This window comes from Acanthochromis polyacanthus, chromosome 3 (genome assembly GCF_021347895.1).
Source record: "Acanthochromis polyacanthus isolate Apoly-LR-REF ecotype Palm Island chromosome 3, KAUST_Apoly_ChrSc, whole genome shotgun sequence".
NCBI classification, from domain to species: Eukaryota; Metazoa; Chordata; class Actinopteri; family Pomacentridae; genus Acanthochromis; species Acanthochromis polyacanthus.
In genome coordinates, this window is record NC_067115.1 from 34,507,311 (window position 1) to 34,529,338 (window position 22,028).

General features: G+C 39.5%; 2 protein-coding genes across 3 annotated transcripts in view; both read right to left on the reverse strand.

Annotated features, from left to right (window-relative positions):
- Window positions 1-10,793, reverse strand: part of LOC110967017 (LIM and calponin homology domains-containing protein 1-like) — a 36,688-nt gene extending 25,895 nt beyond the window's left edge. For both annotated transcript variants that reach the window (XM_051945536.1, XM_051945535.1), the window contains exon 1: window positions 10,395-10,793. In XM_051945536.1, coding sequence (XP_051801496.1) covers window positions 10,395-10,499 — 105 coding nt within the window. In that variant the 5' untranslated portion in view covers window positions 10,500-10,793. The remainder of the gene's footprint in view (window positions 1-10,394) is intronic.
- Window positions 10,794-14,743: 3,950 nt separating this feature from the next.
- uchl1 (ubiquitin carboxyl-terminal esterase L1 (ubiquitin thiolesterase)) lies at window positions 14,744-20,725 on the reverse strand. Its single transcript, XM_051945867.1, has 8 exons — window positions 20,598-20,725; window positions 19,981-20,515; window positions 18,547-18,688; window positions 17,869-17,954; window positions 17,324-17,371; window positions 16,852-16,921; window positions 16,718-16,776; window positions 14,744-15,777 (listed from the first exon to the last, which is right to left on the reverse strand). Exons 2-8 carry the CDS (start codon window positions 20,107-20,109, stop codon window positions 15,694-15,696), a joined length of 618 nt encoding a protein of 205 aa, XP_051801827.1. The 5' UTR covers window positions 20,110-20,515; window positions 20,598-20,725; the 3' UTR covers window positions 14,744-15,693.
- Between the last annotated feature and the right edge of the window lie 1,303 nt (window positions 20,726-22,028).

Below are 22,028 nucleotides of genomic sequence, written 5' to 3' on the forward strand. Positions count from 1 at the left end.
ATATGTATGAGAGGAAAACACACACCCACACACTCACACACCAAAACGCAGTGCATCTGCAACTATAAAAACTGCCTATTGTTTTTTTGTTATATAAGTGATGACCAGATGTTTCCCATTGGCAAACCCCTTGTCTTGTCTTTCATCATCCTGTGGTTGTGTGTGGTTCTTTTGCACACACACAAAGTTCATATGACTATCTTTGTGAGCATTCTCACTGACCATGCATTCTTTATTTAGTTATTGTAACCTTAACCATCATGACTAAATGCCTGAACCCATGCCTAACCGAAAACTTCATTCTAACCAGACCCCTAAAGCCAAATCTTAACTCTTAAACAGAACTTTGAGGATGGGTCTAAAGGTGAGCGTTGTCCGAAACTTCCTCACTCTCAAGGTCTACTTGAACTCAAATTGGTTCTCCTTCAGCGTTTCAAAGACTTCAAGTCTTTGAAACATTTACAGCACGGTCATGCATAATTTAATCACAGAGTAGAGTACTGTATTGAGGCGAGAACAGGACTACTGTTTGAGTTTGTGTAGGTAGTGAGTGTGGAGGAGGCCGGACACAGACAGTGGGTGAGGGGTGTAGGTGGTTAATGATCAGTTATGCGAGCTGAAACTGAAATACAGCAATTAAACGCACAGACAGAGTGTACTCGGACACGTTTTTGATCATGAGCATTTAAAGCAGAAGACAAAAAGATGGTCATGTGTGTGCTAAAATGAGGGACGGACTGTATGCGTTTAAGTGGGTATTCATGGCTGCTACAAAAGCCAAGCCAAATCCTCGGGGGCATTTCAGCGCCAGTGACAGTAATTCGACCCTCCTCTGCTCCTTCTGAGCCCTCATGGCGGACTGCTCCGCTTATTCTGGTGAATGGCAGCAGCAGCTACTATTTAAACCCCGAGGTGGGAGTGTGTGCGTGGAAGGGCAGTGGGGAAGCAGAAGTAGGCCAAAGAACCCCTTTTTTAAAAACTGAATAAAGATGGAAGGAACGAGAGGCGGGAAAAACAGAAAGCAGAGGACGAGGAGAACGTGAAGCACGTCAAGTTAGTGCCACAATTTCAAAAAGAACACTGTGTACTGTAATATATTAAAATGGAAAAACCTGGAATTTTGCAGGTTCAGACAAACAGTGATACTAATTTGCAGCCAAGTTGCTGCAGCTGACTGACGTCGTCGTTTATGTTTATCATGGGACTCATATAGGCTTATGCCTTTCACTTATTACATTAGCATTTATGCTAGCCAATTCATTTTTCTGGTAGTTACACTGTAAAAAACTCAAAATCCTACCAAGTCTATTTGTCTTATTTTTAGTCAAAATGTCTCACCTCACTTGATTTAAAATAAATTCACTTAACAAGAGACATTTCAGCAACATGGAGGGACTTGTTTTAAGACAACGCATCTTAAATATCTTGTTAAGTCAAACAATCTTGAATTTATCTTGTTTTGAGTTGAATTTTACAAGAAAACTCAAAATAAGTTTAACCCTCGTCGTCCTGTGGGTCAAATTGACCCGCTTTAAAGTTTGAAAACGTGGGAGAAAAAATATTTTCACAGTGAAACTTCTGATGTCCATATTTTCAACATTTTTGGGAAATATTTGAACATTTTTTAGTGGAAAAAAGAAATATTAAAAATGTTTCTTAAGAACATTCACATACAAATCAACCAAAATCCAGCGAATTCGCTGGATTTTGGTTGATTTGTATGTGAATGTTCTTAAGAAAATATTACAAGTTTTACTGATCTATATGTAATCAGTATTTTTAGGTTATTTTTGGAAGATTTTTACTCATTTTTTTGAAAATACAAGAATTTTCTTGCCAAATTTGGGTCATTTTTTTAAATAAAACTTTTAAGGGAAACTTTTAAGAAACTACTGGAATTTTCTTCCTGAAGGTTTTGCGAATTCTAAAACATTTGGGGAATTTTTTTTGCTGATTTTTTTCAGACAAGGAAACAATATTTTTTGGTGCCCGTAAATGAAGAAAGCAGGAGGGTTAATACATCTCAAATTAGGAGGTTACATGAAAGCGGTCTAAATCTGAAGACAGGGCTTAAAATCTTCATGGTTTCAGAGGATGCTGTGTTTTTTTTCCATGGAAATTCCACTGCTTAGCTGTATGATTCAAATTTGACTTTACAGTAATGCGGAGCTGACACGATCAGTTGCACAGAAAATAAAAACAAGACATTTTAAGATGTTCTCTTACAACTAGATAAGTAATGAGCAGTTGTCTGTTTTTTTACATCTTGTTTAAAAAAACATTAAACAAAAATAATCTTCAGATGCATCAAAAATGAAAATAATCTCTAGTTGTAGTCCAAGGATTATACATGACAGGCATAAACTGAGGATTGCTAAGCTGTCGGTGCGCCTACAGTAAGACCAGTCCTGAAATTACAGCGAATGGATTCATGGTTTCCTTGGCTTATAATGTGCTGGTGTCACTATATTTGACAGAAATCTAAACATTTTCCTCTTGTTTCTGACCATATAATGAACAAAAATGTCAATTATGCTTGAGTAAATTAAACCCAACTGATGAAAAAGCTATTTTATGTTTATTTTTGTCCGGTGATTTCCCTTTGGCGCCTGCTAAAATGTCTTTGGGATGCGCCAAAAATTCCTCTACACAGCAACACCCGGGAATTATCTCGCAGTAAGCGATGGCCATGCAGAATATTGGAGCACCACTGGGATGCAAGAGACACAAAAGTTTAATTAGTGGCGGTTGCATAAGCCTTATTATGATGTTCTGCAGGCCTTTTGTGCACTAAATAAAAGTCAAGATGCAAAGTAAGCAGCGGACAACAAAGAGGGAAAAAACTGAAATAGAGAAAGACAGAGAGATAAAGACATAATCCAGATGCATTGTGGATAATCTGGATCAGAGTAATTAACCACAATGAGTCAACACTAGACAGAACCAGACTTCTAAGTTACTGAAAGCCAATATTCAATTCCGAGGAAACATTTCCCTAATATTTTTCCAGTAAATGTACTGTACAAAATATTTCAAGGGGGTGCATAAAAGTTATTTTTTAACATAATATACGATCAGGCAGTGTCATAGCATTTTCACTGCATAATATTTTGGTATTTTACATTTAAAAAAACATGTGATGATAAAAATGTGTTTTTTGATATAAGATTTTTGGAATATTTACGTATCTGTGTGGTAAATATGCAACAATAGGAAGAGGGCAAATACTTTTTTACTGCACTGTAGACTACAAGGAAGTGTCATAGCATTTTCATTGCACAACATTTTGGGATTTCCAATTCAAACAATGTATGTGATGAAAAAAATACGATTTTATGACAAGATATTTTTAAAATCTATTCACATTTTACTTACTCAGTAGACTTTAAGATGCTATCTACTACATTTTAGGAGTAAATTCTCTTAGATTTAGCCTATAAGATTGCACATTTAAGTACATTTAAGCACAAAAAATGGAACATTTGCCCAACTATTACACCACCTTTTAGATATAATCAGTATTAGTCTGGTTGTATATCTCAGTGCACTTTGCATCTTAAAATACACTAGAACCAAGTGCATTACATTTTACACATGGCTTAGCATCAAAATCTATACAGCAAAGACTAATGCTGCTTGAAAAATCAGTCAGTCAGTCTACAAACATCGCTATCTTGTCACATGTTGTCTGCAACCATTGATGAAGCTTCACTAAAACACGTCAACATGTGGCGATCTCACACCAGCTCTATGAATTTCCAGAAACATCACAAATCACTGAGGCGTGACAGACATCTTTGCCAACAACAAGTCTGCGTCATCATTGCTTCACATTCTTTCACTCGGCATTTCATGCACGGTAAATCCATGAATCCCTGCTCTCACACTCTCTCTTGTGCAGACACAGCTGGCTGTCTGAGACCATTGGAGTTAATCTGCCGAGGACAGCTGTGACATCTGGCGCATACACACACTTATTCAGTCACGCGCATTCTTTCATTTACTCCTTGTGTGTCTGACTCTTACGACGCTGTATGTCAGTGACAGCAGAGGTTAACTGCTGTCACTAAAGTTAGCTTAGCGTTTCCCAAAGCCTGTATAACTTTAACCTGCTCAATGTCACATCCAACAGTTTTTAAAGCACCTCTGACCGAGTGTACCGGCTTTGAGACAGCCTAATCCACCCTTGTCTCGTCTATAAACAGATAGAAAGGTTTTGTCTGTGCCAGTCTAATTTCCTGCCCGGGTCATTTGGTGATATATAGCCTACTGCTCTACTGCACCCCTGGAAACAGTGACACCTGAGAGCTTGGCGGTGTTATGTTCCCATAGTGACCGGTGTCACCCAACCAGGGCGGGTCCGAGGCCGCGAGCCGTATCATGCATAGCTGATTGGCGTCTGTGAGTGTACATACACTTTGCATACGCAAACGCGCAGACTGGAAATGCTTCGTGGAGTGCACGGCGGCATGGTTAACCCTGAATCATCCCCACCTGTGAGAGCACATAAATACACCACTAGAAATAGAGTCGGCCTGACCAGCCTGAAAATAACTGGAGAATTAGGAGGCAGGAAGACGACAAAGCAAGAGGAAGCAAAGACGCAGCAGGAGAGATTAGGACTTAGAGACCCACATTAACACTGACCAAACTGAGCTCTGTATTGATGGGACATATTACATTTACACTGTAGTTTGAATCTTATCCTAATATCTTGTATTTACTGCTACTTTTACTAGTTTTGGAGTCGGGATAGACAGGTTATCGGTCTAGCTGACTATAGTGGCCGATATTTGGCATTTTCCTGATTATCAGTATTTTTGTTGACTGATTATTCCATTACTGATAAATTAAGTGTGTTACTTCAGCCTCCTCTCTCTGTCTGTCGTCACTCTGTGGTCTCAGAAATGTCTCTCAAGCAACAACAGAACAAGAAACACAAGCTCTTGCCACAAACCAGGAAATTAGTTTCTTTCAGCAGCTAAGGCTATGCTAATGGATAGCTGCTAAGTTAGAAGGCAACCACAGATTACCCTGAAAATGAATCTGGAAAATAAAAATTAATAATGCTTCAAGATATTAACCTTACTGGCAAAAATCTGACAAAACAGTGAAAGATCAAGAAAATAGAAAAGAACAGCAGTAGACAAACTGATAAATCTCAGTGGAGACCATCCTAATTTAATCAGCTCTATTTCTATTTTACATATTCAGTTGTAGTCACCCCTATTAATAAAGAAGCCTAGTCATGAATGAGCGGTTCTCTGCTATCACAGGCTGTTAAAACATTACATTTAATGCTCCAAATATCAGTCATCGCTTTTCTTGATCAACAATAATCAGTAAACCCATATTGGACGATCCTTAGTTGGGAGGAAAGATTGCATCATGTGAAGCCATTCATTAATTAAGATTTATGTAATGCTATTCATGTGGCGTTTGTAATAATACTGTAAGTCGTGTTAGATGAATTGCATGTAATTAAAGCAAACACTCGCTCAGATAACATGACCACAGTCATGAGGCAATTAAGCCACAAAACTTCAGGGGAATGTTTGCTGTGTAAAAAAACAAAACTGAGTTTTTCCGTATTTCCTAAAAGTGGCTCGTAGCAATCAGATCATAGTATTGAAAAGGTTTTAATCGCATGTTGCCACCAAATTCAGTTATCATATTACCTGTACATTTTACCATTTCTGTCTGTCTTATGTCAGAATTTGTGTAATGTAACTTTCTAAGTTTAGGATAAAGGTGTGTATATCAGCTTTTTTTTAACTTGTTAGTCCTTAACACTTCTGTACTTGTGTCTACTGGTACCAGCTCAAACAGAAAGTGATCTGAATGAACTTTTACAGACTTGAAGTAGTAAAATTGTCCGCATTCACAGCACATTTTACTTTCCTGTCTCATTAATCATTGTGAGACTTATCTGACTTCGACCCCGGTGGAGGTCCCGACCCCCAGATTAGGAAACCCTAAGTTAAACAGACCATTTTAAAAACCGCCTGGATGCATGTCTATTCTCAGTTTGGATTTCAGTCTTATCTGTGTGCACAGATTGAAGACTTATTGGCTTTAGTGAGCTGAGAAACATCACTGAAATATCACGAGTTTAAAACAATCACTATCATATTGGTAAATGTTTGGTTTGCTGTGTGTTGCATCTGTCATTAAAACACCATTTTTAGAAGGTTGTCAAGGTAGGAATACCACTTAATCTCATCTGAAAGACTGTATTTCAAAATTTGCCCAAACGTCTCTTATCCATAGAGCCCAAGGTTGTTAATTTTGGCTTTAGGGGTGCTGACTAATATTGTGGATTTTTTTTAAGGTGGAAGTTTCAAAGAAATAGCCTAAGGGTCAAGAGGTTAACCTGTTTGTCATCTTAATCATTTTCTAACAAAGACCTCAGTGGGTATTAACTTTTTTTGGACTATGTGATTGTAAATCTTGCATTTACCTTCAGATTTAGCAAATAAACCTAAATCACCACAGCTTGTGGTGAACTGGCTCATGTATGGAACGCCCAGCCAGAAGTGACTAACGGTGTACAAGTATGGCTGCCTCCTACCTGATGGGTCAAGCATACAACACCACGGTGACTAATTAGTATTTGTCCCCGATATGGACACAGAACCGATCAGCATCTAAGAGACTGGGTTAGAAGCAGAGTGGTCAAACTCAAAAAAAAAAATCAGAACTGAGTTTCATGCAATTTTTGTAACATTTTATGGTCTGGACTTTAGTGGCAAAGCGGTCTGACCCACAACCATAATGTAGCGTTGTAGTGGTGCTTCGAATGTTAGACCATTCTTGAAAACACAAAACTTTGAACCAATTTTTGTCAAAAAGTACAGAAAATGGGTTCGACCACTCTGCTTCCAAACCCTACAACAGTAAACAGCAGGATGTACTTTTCTTTCAGACAGTTGCAGTTTATCAGCATTCGTTAACATCGTGAATCTAGAGCTGCACCACAGTTGGGTAATACTTCATGTAAAAGTCAGATCCATTAGTCATATCAAGTTCTTAACATATTATATGTACCATAGCTGGGGGTAATTATTGTCCTGGAGGCCTGGTCAGGGTGTCTGCCTTTGGCCCTAAGTCAGACGGGATAGACTGCAGCCATAGAGGTAAATTAATAGAATTTATGGACATAATTTTTAAATATTCTAATGACGAATTAACTAGGGATGTTTTGCCTTTGGGTGAAATTTCACCCCACAAATACACCTGCATCTCCTCTTTTGTGTTGTTTTGAATGGTGGCTAACATAAAAAATAAAATGTTAAGTGTACCTGTATTAGTCCAAAGTAAAATAAAATTTAAAATATAGGGTTTACATACTGAATTACAAACTGAACTGGGGGCTGCACAGTGATTTAGTGGTTAGCACTTTCGCCTCGCAGCAAGAAGATCCTGGTTCGAATCCTGGGGTGGGCCTGGGATCTTCCTGCATGGAGTTTGCATGTTCTCCCTGTGCATGCGTGGGTTTTTGCCGGGCACTCCGGCTTCCTCCCACAGTCCTAAAACATATGCTGAGGTTAATTGATGACTCTAAATTGCCCGTAGGTGTGAATATGTGTATGATTGTTTGTCTGTATACGTACACACGTGGACAAAATTGTTGGTACCCCTCAGTTAAAGAAAGAAAAACCCACAATTCTCACTGAAATCACTTGAAACTCACAAAAGTAACAATAAATAAAAATTTATTGAAAATTAAATAATCAAAAACAGCCATTACTTTTGAATTGTTGATTAACATAATTATTTAAAAAAACAAACTAATGAAACAGGCCTGGACAAAAATGATGGTACCTCTATAAAAGATTGAAAACTATTTGACCAGAGTGACATGATTAACTCAGGTGTGTCATTTAATTGACATCACAGGTGTTTCCAAACTCATAATCAGTCAGTCTGCCTATTTAAAGGGAGACAAGTAGTCACCCTGCTGTTTGGTGAAAAGGTGTGTACCACACTGAACATGGACAACAGAAAGCGAAGGAGAGAATTGTCCCAGGACATCCGAAAAAAAATTATAGACAAACATCTTAAAGGTAAAGGCTATAAGACCATCTCTAAACAGCTTGAAGTTCCTGTGACAACAGTGGCTCATATTATTCAGAAGTTCAAGACCCACGGGACAGTAGCCAACCTCCCTGGACGTGGCCGCAAGAGGAAAATTGATGACAAATTGAAGAGACGGATCGTTGGAATTGTATCCAAAGAGCCCAGAGCAACCTCCAAAGAAATTAAAGGTGAACTCCAAGGCCAAGGTACATCAGTGTCAGATCGCACCATTCGTCGTTGTTTGAGCCAAAGTGGACTTCATGGGAGACGACCAAGGAGGACACCACTGCTGAAAAAAACTCATAAAAAAGCCAGACTGGAATTTGCAGAAATGCATGTTGACAAGCCACAAAGCTTCTGGGAGAATGTCCTTTGGACAGATGAGACCAAACTGGAGCTTTTTGGTAAGGCACATCAACTCTATGTTCATAGACTCAAAAACCAAGCATACGAAGAAAAGAACACTGTCCCTACGGTGAAACATGGAGGAGGCTCAGTAATGTTTTGGGGCTGCTTTGCTGCATCTGGCACAGGGTGTCTTGAAAATGTGCAAGGTACGATGAAATCTGAAGACTATCAAGGCATTCTGGAGAGAAATGTGCTGCCTAGTGTCAGAAAGCTTGGTCTCAGTCGCAGGTCATGGGTCTTCCAACAGGACAAGGATCCAAAACACACAGCCAAAAACACCCAAGAATGGCTGAGAGAAAAGCGTTGGACTATTCTAAAGTGGCCTTCTATGAGCCCAGATCTGAATCCCATTGAACATATGTGGAAGGAGCTGAAACATGCCATTTGGAGAAGACACCCATCAAACCTGAGACAACTGGAGCTGTTTGCTCATGAGGAGTGGGCCAAAATACCTGTTGACAGCTGCAGAACGCTCATTGACAAATACAGAAATCGTTTAATTGCAGTGATTGCCTCAAAAGGTTGTGCAACAAAATATTAAGTTATGGGTACCATCATTTTTGTCCAGCCCTATTTCATTAGTTTGTTTTTTAAAATAATTATGTTAATCAACAATTCAAAAGTGATGGCTGATTTTGATTATTTAATTTTCAATAAATTTTTATTTATTGTTACTTTTGTGAGTTTCAAGTGATTTCAGTGAGAATTGTGGGTTTTTCCTTCTTTAACTGAGGGGTACCAACAATTTTGTCCACGTGTGTAGCCCTGCGACAGACTGGTGACCTGTCCAGGGTGTCTCCTGCCTTCGCCCAAGTCATCTGGATAGACTCCAGCACCAGCCGCGACCCTAATGAGGATAAAGTGGTGTATAGAGAATGGATGGATGGATACTGAATTGGGTAAAAAGGCTTTTGTTTCCTCTGCACCTTTAGCATGGAATATGAGATTGAAATTAACCGAATCCACAACAAGTGCTTGTTTTTTATAACCCATAATTGTAATTGTTTTACTAGTTATTTGCTAGTGTTTTAATCATGTTTTAACTGCATAATTTTGTAACTGTTTTTTTTCTTTGCTGCTGCCTATCTTGGCCTGGATTCCCTTGAAAAAGAGGCTTTTAATCTCCATGGGGTTTCTCCTGGTGGTGGATGTGATCAGTCTGGATCTAAACCTCCTGAAATGAAGTTATGTCTTTTGTTTTTTTGTTCACCACTCCAAGATTTTCAGTGGCCTCCATATTTCCAGCCCTGTGAACAATTTCTAGAAGCTCCCCTGCAGCCAGTACAGTCTGCGGGAGTCCTGTAAGGATAAAGCCAAAACTTTCTACATCAAAAACCATCTTGTTGTCCCATCAAACCTTCGCGTCCTCTGGTGTGAGCCTCTACGTTGGCAGGTAGCTAAGCTGAAGCAGAAAATAGGTCACATCATGATTCACCGCTCGGGCTTATGGAGGGAGGATGATGATGATGATGGTTGGGAGCGATGCAGCAAAAACCACCGATGATAATCTCATCCGATGACTCTCGGTACAGTGGAGCATCTCGTGCGTGAACACTGCCCCGGTTTCATAACCATGGCAACCGGAATCCCCTCGCGCCCGAACAAGGGGGCGTTCCCGTTCCCGGTTAACAGAAAACACTGACACTTTCGGAGGCTGTTTACGGTGCGTTTTCTGGGCCTTCCGCGGCGTTAAAAGTCCCCACGGCGCTCAGCGTGAGTGTTCACTTTCATTGGGAGCCAGGCGAACGTGAAAACTTTTCACACACACGGCTGTTCCACGCGGTAACCCGACACTGCATAGTCTCCCCAACAGGTGACGGTGCACCGGTGCTGTGTATTTATATCCCCGGTCACTGAATATGACTCGGTTCGTGCCGTGGCAGCAGGCCCGGTTCCCCCACACTTACCTCGATCCATTTCTGCGCTTCCAGGCAGGCTGGTTCGGGATGGTTTGGCTCCGGTGGCGCCTGCTCCCGCGGTGGGGACTCTAGACAGGCTGCGGGGCTCGCCATCACCGGGCAGGCCGTTCCACCGACAGCGAAGTGATGATACTGTGATGCGTGATAAGAGCTCCGTCCGGATGCCCGGTGTCGGTGCTCCCGCTATCTTCCGACCGGACCCGCAAACTCCACGCGCAGTCAGTGCGGTGCGTGGACCCTCTGTGGCGCAGAGACGAGCGGCTCCTCGCGACGCTGCAACACGAACCGCGCGCTAAAAATACCGAGTTCTTGTTCGGTCGAAGTGCGCGAGAGCTGCTGCTGTCCTCAGACACCGCCGCGGCCGCGCGATTCAGGAGGCGTGAACGCGCAGGCAGGAATCTCTGCGGGGGAGGTCGAGAGACACAAGAAGAGAGAGAGATGGGGGGAGACAGGAGACAGCGAGAGAGAGAGACAGGAGAGAGACAGGAGAGAGAGAGAGAGACAGGAGAGAGAGACAGAGAGAGAGACAAGAGAGAGACAGAAGAGAGAGAGAGAGAGACAGAGAGAGAGACAGAAGAGAGAGAGAGAGACAGAAGAGAGACAGAAGAGAGAGAGAGAGACAGAAGAGAGACAGGAAAGAGAGAGAGAGAGACAGAGAGACGGGAAAGAGAAATGGGGGAGACAGAGAGAGAGACAGAAGAGAGAGAGAGAGAGAGAGAGAGAGAGAGAGAAGAGAGAGAGAGCGATGGGGAGACAAGAGACAGAAGAGAGAGAGATACAGGAGAGAAGCAGAAGAGAGAGAGAGACAAGAGAGAGAGACGTGGAGAGAGACAGACAGGACACAGAGAGAGAGAAAGACAGAAGAGAAAGAGAGACGGGAGAGAGAGACAGCAGGAAGAGAGAGAGAGACAGAAGAGAAAGGAGTGAGAGAGACAGAAAGGATAGATAGGAAAGAAGGAAAGAGGGGGAGAGACGAGATAGTGAGAGACACTAAAGAGATAGAGGGGGACATAGAGACAGCGGGAAGAGAGACAGGAGACAGAGCGGAGACAGAGAAAGACATGACAGAGAGAGCAGGCGTAAGAGACAGTAGAGAGAGAGATTAGAGATAAAAAGATGCAGGAGAGAGAAAACAGACACATAGAGAGAGACAGGGACAGGAGAAAGAGGAGAGCGATAAGACTACAAAGACATCTTAGTACTTCATCTGTAAACGGGAGTAGCTTTCGTTTGAAGACAATGTGGATCCATCTTGCAGGAAATTTTGAGGCAAAAAACATTTAATTTCCTGCAGTCTGGTCAGAAAATGTGCTTCATACCTAAGACACAGTTTAGGGACAGAAAAGACACAACAATCACATAAAATCCTGTTAGAATCAATCCTACCATTTATGTTCAAGTATCTTCTACAGAGAAACGTTTGAGCAGAATCCAACCATAATGCTCCCTCAACACTTTATTTTTTAAGCTTTATTGTCGGTAAATTTTATTTTTTGGTCCGTTAATTTGATGAACCACAACAGTTGGTGCAAAAATCCAGTTTGAATACCTTTATTATTATTGATCTTTATCAAATCAAATTGCCATAAACAGAGATAATGACTTAATGACAACACGATATATACTTAGAAAATGCAAATAATAGAGATGTTCATTCAAAACTTTGTGCCGTGCCCCTCAGCTGGTTCATCTTGTCGTGCTTCTCTTAATTATCTTAGACTAAAGTAATTACATTTAAACACAGAGTCTAATAAGTCTAATCTAGTCCCCCAGGAGGTCTCAAAAGAACCTCGGTGTTAAAGAACAGCTACAGGCCAACTTTCAAGTTACACTTGAAGGATTTGGAAGAATGGTCTAACCCACTACCTGTAGTTTTTGAGAAAAATGGGTTCAAAGCTTTGTGTTGTCAAGAATGGTCTAACATTCAAAGCACCACTGTGACTGTATTTGGATTGTGGGTAAGACCACTTTGGAGTAAAATCTAGACCATAAAATGTTACAGAAATGTTACAAAACTCAGATTTTTTTGTGGGTTAGACCACTCTGCTTCTAAACCCTTCAATTATCTTTGTGTTTGTTTAACCCTCCTGTCGTCCTGTGGGTCAAACTGACCAGTGTTAAAGTTTGAAAATGTAGGTAAAAAAAATATATTTTCATAGTGAAACTTTTGATGTCCACATTTCAACATTTTTGGGAAATCTTTGAACATTTTTTGGTGGAAAAAAATGTTAAAAATGTTTCTTTAAGAACATTCACAAAAAAATCAACCAAAATCCAGCGAAATTCACTGGATTTTGGTTGATTTTTTGTGAATGTTCTTAAAGAAAATATTAGAAGTTTTGCTGATTTATATGTTATCATTTTAGATATTTTTAGGATTTTTGGGGAATATTTTTACAAATTTTTTGAAAACATTTACAAGAATTTTCCTGCCAAATTTGGGGATTTTTTTCAGACAAGGAAACAATATTTTTTGGGGTCCGTAAATGAGGACAACAGGAGGGTTAAAATCAACACAAACCAACAGCCTATAAAACGAATATTTTAACTTACAGGTCACCACTACTGTTGGAACAACTTGCCTGTTGGATTATTGAATGCAAATATGACTTTTTCAGGTGGTAGCTTATAGTAGCAACTTTCCCAGCAATGAAAGAAACAGCCACACAATACAAGCCCCATTCTTCCACCCAGACCCTTCCTCCACCGTGTAGATATCTGTTAGGATAAGGACTTCAGCATTCATCTCTCTGAAAGGATCTGTGAAAGCCACTGTTAGCCACAATTAGCCTCACAGAGCATTTTGTCTATTTGGACTTTATTATCCAGACAGGGGTCCCATTATTCTGGTCAGTCGACTGTATTTTGCATGTTGCCTGCTTTTTTTTTGTAGTACAGAGAAGGGTCTTGTGTCAGTACCAACAGCGATGACACAAGCTATCGACAGCTCTTCTATTCTCTTCCTGTTGCTCAGTCAGGACCGGCGTCAAGCTGTGAGAAGCCTCAGGACGTCAAACACTTCACCACCTCATGTGAATAGAGTCCAACTTGGGTGTCGGCTGAAATGGAGGTGCAGATGTTACAGGATTTAAAGCCACAGTTAGAAAGGCTTAGAGCGGCACCTAATGATTACAGACACAATTTATCTAGTCAGCAGTTTCTTGATCATTCTTTGCACTGGAAAATATGCCTCTCCCAAAATAAGAAAAAAAAAACTCATTACAAGGAACTTATACCTTGAAATAAGTAAAAAAAAAAATCTGCCAGTAGAACAAGTGAAAAATGGCTTGGTACGATTTCTTGACATAAGATTGATATTCAGAATATTAACATCTGAAAATTAGCTGGGAAAACTGATTTTAAGCAATATTTACCAGGATTGTCAAGCTTAGGTGTCATACCCCTCCTGTTGTCTTCATTTACAGCACTAAAAAAATATTGTTTCCTTGTCTGAAAAAAAAAAAATCTGAAAAAAAATGCCCAAAATTTCTGAACATTTTGCAAAACCTTCAGGAAGAAAAATCCAGTAATTCCTTAAAAGTTTCATTTAAAATAATCCCCCAAATTTGGCAAGAAAACTCTTGTGAATATTTTCATAGAATGAGTATAAATCTTCCAAAAAAATCCTGAAAATATTTAAAGTGATTACATGTATATCAGTAAAACGTCTAATATTTTCTTCAAGAACATTCACAAAAAGAAACCCAACCAAAATCCAGTGAATTTTGCTGGATTTTTCTGTGTGAATGTTCTAAACATTTTTTTCCCCACCAAAAAAAAAATGTTCATAGTTTCCCAAAAATCTTGAAAATGTGGAAATCACAAGTGTCACTGAAAATATTTGTTATCCCTCACATTTTTAAACTGGTTCATTTGACCCGGAGGACAGGAGGGTTTCTTGTAAACTTCAACTTAAAACTAGATAATTTCAAGATTGTTTGACTTAAAATGCATCGTCTTAAAACAAGTCCCTCCATCTTGCTGAAATGTCTCGTTAAGTGAATTTCTCTTAAACCAAGTGGGATGAGACATTTTGACTAAAAATAAGTAAGTGGTAAGATTTTGAGTTTTTGCAGTGTGATTGATTTGTCTAAATAAGTTGAGGATGTAAACCTTTTTAAATGGCAGTTCATTAACAAATCTAATTGTAAAGGTTTACAGGCCATGCAATGACTAGGATGGCATACCAGGATCTTTTCACGAGTGTGTGCAAAAAAAATTAAAATGAATCGCCTACAATAGGACCTTTGACATCTCATTCCTAAGATACCTGCTGCAGATTAAAAGGCCGCAGACCTATTTGGACTTTCTAATACAAACCCACCAGGAGCCACATGGAAGTTAAATGGTTGCTTTATTGAACTCCCACAGCTGCATTACTAGCAGAACTACAGCAACATAGGATCTGGAAAGTGCAGAAAGGTAAACAGTTGAACACAGCCTAGACACACTACAACCCAACATACAGTAGCACTTTATTTGGATGGTCTCCTTCTTGACTGGGTGTTTCGTTCTACCTGTGGCAAACTAGCACACTTAAGGTGTATTTAACTATTTGTGGTTTGTAAACTCAACTCAAATAAAGTGCATTTGTCAAAACAGCAGAGAACTAAATACAGGGAACGACTCGGATTCTCAAACTTCTTAAAGTAAACCTCAGTTTTTCATAAAAACGTCAGAACGTCGCTCAAAAGGTTGCGAGTATGCTCCGAACAATGGTCAAATTATTCCTACGGACACATTTGGGCTATTCTGAGGAATGTCAGATCGTTATAAACTCAACCACACAGTGACCAAAGGCATTCAGAGGAACAGGGAAAAAAAGTTTCCCCAAACAAGTGTTCGCCTTTTCCGTCTCACTCTTATTGGCACCAAAGGTATTTACACAGATGCACCAGTGAGTACACACAAGAAAATAAGTAGCAAAAAGACAGATACATATATGCACCCAAGCAGTGGTGAAACCTGACCTCATGTTTTACAATTTCCACGGCTAGACGATATCACAGAGTTTGGACAAGCTTGCATCGGTTAACGTCGGCAGAACAAAAGGTTTCGATTGTGTTTGTGTGTGTGTGTGTGTGCGCGCGCGTTTGCTAAAGCTAAAGAATGCTTTGTTCATGAGGAGAGAGCAATATGTGGAAACAATATGTGCTTTATAGTGCATAGTGTCTGCAGATGTGTGTGCTAACAGGCTGCTCTGGGTGCCTGCTGATTGTGTTTGTCATGTGGATGCTCCAAGACATTTTGGTTTACAATTGGCTTGATTGGGTGTCCTGTGGAATATCTATCTGCGACAAAGGGCAACCGCAGAGAAACGGACTTCGCCGCGCTCCCTTTCCATAAATCCACGACACACTTCAGCAGCATCCTAGACATGGTCAAGAGGAAAGAAAAAAAGTCACCTCTTATGCTGAATTTTCATGCACACCAAAGTTTTATGTAATGATTTATAATGTCTCAACTAATAACTAAACTTCAACCATAAAGTGTATTAAAAAAGTGGGTATAGAGACCATAAAACAAGACCACAATTTAATACATTAAAACTATACTGTATATAAGAAGACTTAAAATTTGTGACTGAAACCATAAACTCAGTTGGACAATGCTGACTGTGCTAACAAAAACATTTTATTTTTTGCTATTTGATGAAAATACCCTTTTGTATTCTAAATGTTTATATTTTCAAAAGAGTGAAAACGGATGTTCAACTAAAGCATCCCTCTACACAGGTGTATCTTCTCCTATACATCTAAAGACATAAGCAGCTCTTTAAAATGAATTCCAGTAACAAATGCACGTAGAGCCCTCTTGTGGTAGTTTGACATCACAACTTAAAAGGCATTAAGTTCAGTAACACACAACCCTCAATGGACTCAACCAGACTATAAGCTAATGTCAGTAAAAGTGTGTGCTTTTTTTAGTTGTATCCATCATACTCATTATGAATATGACTAAGACAGCCACTTTTTATCAAATTCATTGTAATATTTAGCAAACAGACATCCCTTGATTGCTTGAGTAGTGGCAGTTTTTGTAACATAACTAGTAGCAAACAACATTCCTGAAATTTCATCTATCCTACATTGATGTTTAATTTGTATTCAACAATTTTAAATGACCTTTACTACAGATGCTTCAGAGCATGACTTAGCAGAATTTACTGATTGAATCCAGACATCTATAAACTCGACTACTTCTCTCAGTTTAACACCATGACTCAGAGATGATACACACTGAATAACGTTGCTCACAGCCAACGTTAAAATGCCCATAAATTGTTAAAAACTCAGCATATTTTGACATACCGTTATGAAGGAGTCCTCTTTGGTCACTCCATGCTTCACTACTCCATTCATTTTCCCATCTTAAAAACAAATAAGATGGTTAGGAATGCAGAATGTGAAAATATACAGGAATGTACATGAGGACACGTTCTTACCAAGCTCATAAAGTTGTCCATCTACATTGACAAAGGCAATAAAGTGAAAGTTGACTTTGTCAGCTTCTGGCTGTGAAAGTTCAGATATAAATAATTAATACAAGCATAAATTCTGTGAAACAAACAGAAAAAAAAACACTGCAAACTGTTGTCATCAACACTACATATGGTTTTGAATACAAATGTTCTCATGTCCTTAATGCCTCATAAATCACAGATGGGCTATAAAAACAGAGGTGAAATGGAAAGCTATCGGACAATAATTTATTACAAATTAGTGCAATTCTCAGGTATATTCCAGTACACCGACTACACTAAACTGGATGCAACAATGACAAACAGGGTAATAGCTGTCACATAGGATGTGGTAACACCAGCAAAGCAAGCATTCAGTAAACCTGCGTATGCATGTCTGTAGTGTGAAAGTGGTATGAGATGTTAGCCATCAGTAGGTGCTGATACTGTGTCTTACCCGACACTGTCCCTGCACTGCAACCTCATTGTGAGCCTCACGGATTGCCTGGAAGATTTAAAAAAACAAAAACACAAAACACCCAAAACATGTCAATGCTAAAACATCATACTACTTCTTTAAAAATAGATGCTAACAGGACTAACAAAAGCACAGTAATAGCGTATACATGCAAACTGTCATATCTCATGACAAGAATTTAGCAGTGTGTGGCGCCCCCAAGTGGCTACAACAAAACATGTCAGTCAAGCAGCACAAACTGATTCTGAAAATTCAAGATTTACCTCAATGTCTGAGAAATTAAGATATTTTAAAATAAGTACAATCTTCTACATTGTGGCTGTGCTAATCCACATTTGATTTATACCTCATATTTTAACTGAAAATACTGTCCAGATATACACACAAGCAAAAAGACACAGAACTGTGGTTGTTCAAGCTGGGTAAAGAACTCCCCTTAATATTACAAACAATACGTCACCATCTACTGCTCAGATCTGCAGTATACCAAAAGATGAAGTGTATTCATTTTAAATGCATCTTACCTGGTTCTTCTCCAGGTGTTTGGCACGGTCATCAGGAGACATGTTTGCTGTGTCATCTAGAAATTTCTTCAGTGCAGAGTCATTATCTGAAATCACCAGAATTAGCTCAATCAGCAATAAATATGTTGATATTTTGCCATTTCTTACCACAACCTGCCACACCAAAGAACTCTAATTTAATCTCACAAGTATTTAAGAAGGAGCTAAAACATAGCATTGTTTGTTTTTAACAATTGAATTTCTCCTGTCCAGGATGACACACGTGGAGCTCTAACACCCAAATATAAAACTATGTGCAGCTCAGTCTACAGTTTATTCAGGCCATTTGTGCATCACTTCTTGCACCTTGGTTTAGATTTAGTTTCAAACCTGTTAACAACACACTTGATAAACATATTTCAGTGACAAAGCTGAAACTAAAAAGACCAGACCAGATGTATTCTACATCTTCGAAATGGCATGCATTTTCAGCTTTAATGAGGAGTCCAGGTTTGGTGATTTTTCATACACTGAAAGCTATGCATTGGTTATAATTTGAATTCTCTAACTGCTGAGTCACTGATACAGAATTAAAATGCTAAATATTAGTATGTGCAATCTAAATACAGCTGTGTGCAAATGAATTACAGTGAAATCAACAGTAGCTATTGTAATAACGATCATGTTTGTTTCACTCACCAAAACTGAGTTCGCTTTTATTGTTGGCCACAGCATGCAGCAGGGCGATGGTGCCACAAGAATTGACTACTGTCTGCTTCAGGAAATAAACCTCAGAGCCTTCTGAAACCTTGTCTGCCTGCTGCACTCTGAAAGACTCATGCTGCCATGCACAAAGATAACACACACAGACAGACAGAGCATGGTCACGGTCATCTGCCCATGAGAACACAACATGCAGCAAATTCATGTGCGCAGAATTTAAGAGCAATATTAGAAATAAACAATCAACATAAAAATGACAATTACTTGCTTAACTACATCTTCTGTGGTGTAAAGAAGTGCCATTTATCTCTATTTTATATCTTCACAAATTGAATATCGCTGACTCACTGATCAGGCAAAAGGCCTCTGAAGACAACATCTTGAACTCTCCAAAACAGAAGAGCATTTTTCAGTTTTCTGATTTTGTAGGAAAACTGATAAATAAAAAAAATAAAAAAAAAGACTGAGAAATGACAAAAATGTCCCCTGAGCAAATACATCAAGTGAGAAGTGAGGCGAATTTCCTATGCTATCACTTTCTTTTTCAAGCCAGTGGATCCCCACTGTTGGTCATTACAAAGGCTGCAGGTTTAAGTCACTTACGACTTCACTTTTCACACTCCAAGCCTATGTTCACCTTTTTTATGCAGTCTAGATTACCAGTACAATAATACAATATAACTTGATGCCATTAAATTTGTTGATTACAGCACAGCTTAAAACGGTAGTTTGAATTTTGGAGGTAAATACATTTCAAAGTCATTTTCTTACAGTTCCCTCTTAGTAAAATGAACCCCTTATGAATGTATATCTTTATCTTTTGCATGTACAACAGCATCAAAAGCAGTTCCCAAAATATTGTATTATATTTTGTTATTGCAGTATTTGATCAAAATTATCAATAACTTATTTAATGTTGAAGTTTTACCTCATGAAATCATTAGAATCCTCAACTTAAGTGGTAATCAACACATATCAGCATATTTGAAAATTGAAATCCAGGAAACCCTCACATTGAACATTACAATTTCATCACAAGAGTATGTGGAGCCTTCTCCCTTTTAGAAGGGAAAGGGATAAGATAAAATTGTGTTTTAATTGAACTACATTCTGGCTGTTGGCCCTGGGGATAAGGTGTGGTTCACAATGACAAGATTTAAGTTAAATGACTTAACGACATAAAATCACAGTGCAAATTGAAAAAACAAAAAACGAGGTAAGCATCTGCTGATTCATTTCCTCACACTAGCCTGTCCATTCAAGTAACATTAGAGCTCTGCGTCTCAGTGTCACCCCACCCCAGACAGCCTGTACCACTGGCTCACCCCACCCTCTGGTCCTACCCTTCCAGGAAGTAGTCCACGCCACCACCCCCATTATTATGATCATCATTATTATTGCTTTCATTACCTGTGGCGTCAGGGGGAAGAGCAGCATCAAGGCACAGCACGGTTTGGGGACGGCGGAGAGCTGATCGCCCTCCAGCCCCAGCACGTCAACAAAGCGCCAGCTCTCACCCACGCCTAGCTTGTTCATCATCTGAAACACACCAAACAGAGTCGGATGAATGGATGACCGAACAGCACAACAATGGACATCGATGAATGATGCCTGGCGAGGCCGTTCAGAGATGCTGCGTTGTGCTGCTCCGCTAAGACCACACCCTTAAACCCAGACACCAGGGGCCGCTCCTGGAAGGATGCTGCCGCTCATTAAATTGACATGAACGTGTCTTCAGCTTCTCCTTTTAACGTTATGAACCACTTTTTCACTAGCACGGGTTACAATAACTGCATTAACACGGTGGTGCGTAGTTACCTGGTGTTATGACAACGCTGGTCTCAGTTTAACTGCCAGCCCAAACTTACCTGACAGTTGGATCAAACGGTTACCAACATGACGCCATATTCGGCGGCAAACGTTTCATACCCACCTTGTTCAGCATCTGAAACGACACAAACACAGACAAGAGGTGAGTTTTCCGCCCGTTAATACGTTGTAGCATCGTTCAAGTAGTTATTCTTCACCTCAGGGTTGATTTCCATCGCGGTCCATTCCATGTTTGCGGTGTTTAGCAGTGACTCCGTTACTTCGCCTTCCGACTGTTCAACGTTTGAATCAGTTACAGAGTGTCCCCGGTTTTTATACCGCCGGTCGTACCATTTACCGGTAGACGCCGGGGTGGACTCAGATCAAATGATCATCGGTGCTCAGATTTGATCGGCTTCCTGAGAAAAATCAGATTCAAAGTAAGCTCTAAATTTAAATTTCTTCACGCTCAAATACGAAATGACATCCCAGAAAGAAACAGAACCATAAAAAAATAAATTTAAGTGACATGACACCGCCAAATATGAGATCACGGTGGATATATCACGTTCCTTCTAGAAAAGAGGGTGTGACGTATGTATCACTCTTTATCAACACTCCTTCTGGTTAAAGATCAATATCAGACTGAGTGGGAGTATAGGATTAAAGCAGCTGCTTTTCACCTTCTTGCTAACTACAGTCTTATGCACTGCACACATAGCAAGCTAATCTGTCAGGGCAATATGACAATATTGAAGTATTGGTCTTGAATTTTGTGTTTTTTGTTGTTGCTGGCAGGTCTTCATCGAAAGTAGTTATGCTGCTGCTGCAGTGTATGAGATTTGTTGTGGGGAGGCTTTAACTCAGCAAGAATGGGAAGGCTTTTGAATGCATTGCAATTTCAATGTTACCCATGAAAAATGAATTACACATAATGCATGGATGGCATTCATTTGCGTCCTGCACACTGTAAAACATCATAAAATAATGCGGTTGAGTCAGCTTTTATAGTTTCCTTAGTGTAAATAAATGTGTGTTGTTAGTTTCTAGATGATTCAACTTTAAATATCTATGGTGTTTTTTTGGAAGAAACAAAACCAGCATATAGGCAAACTTCCCAGGAGGCATTGTTAGACTTGAAATTCCCCAGCGACACTTGGTAGTCTGAGGAAATAGACATGGTGGAAACTGGCTTTGTTTCTTTAATACATGTTACATCAGGTTGTGCTTGTTTCTTTTCATATACAGCAAAACAATACCAACCAAGATAGAATTGAATGTTTGTGAAATTTATGATGTTGAATAAATATTGTCAATCAGAAGAGAGTTCTTTGTTTTATTGGATTCACATGTGAATTCAGTCACCAAGCAGTGTTTGTGGCTGAATAAGTGCCAGAGCTCCATTAAAAATGTCTCACCACAGCGTTAAATGACAGCTAAACAGGTTCGATGAGTAAATGATGAAACACAAAACATCCCTCACACTGAATTCAGTCCTTACATCCACAGACTAATAATTTATTTCCCTGTGGCTGGGAGAAACCTCACAGGTTGTGTTTGCACTGACGCTGGTCAAAAATGACTTCAGTTCTCAAAGTTAAATGAATAAGAAACTCTTTAAACAAAGCAAGTCTGTCTGCTGCCATTGT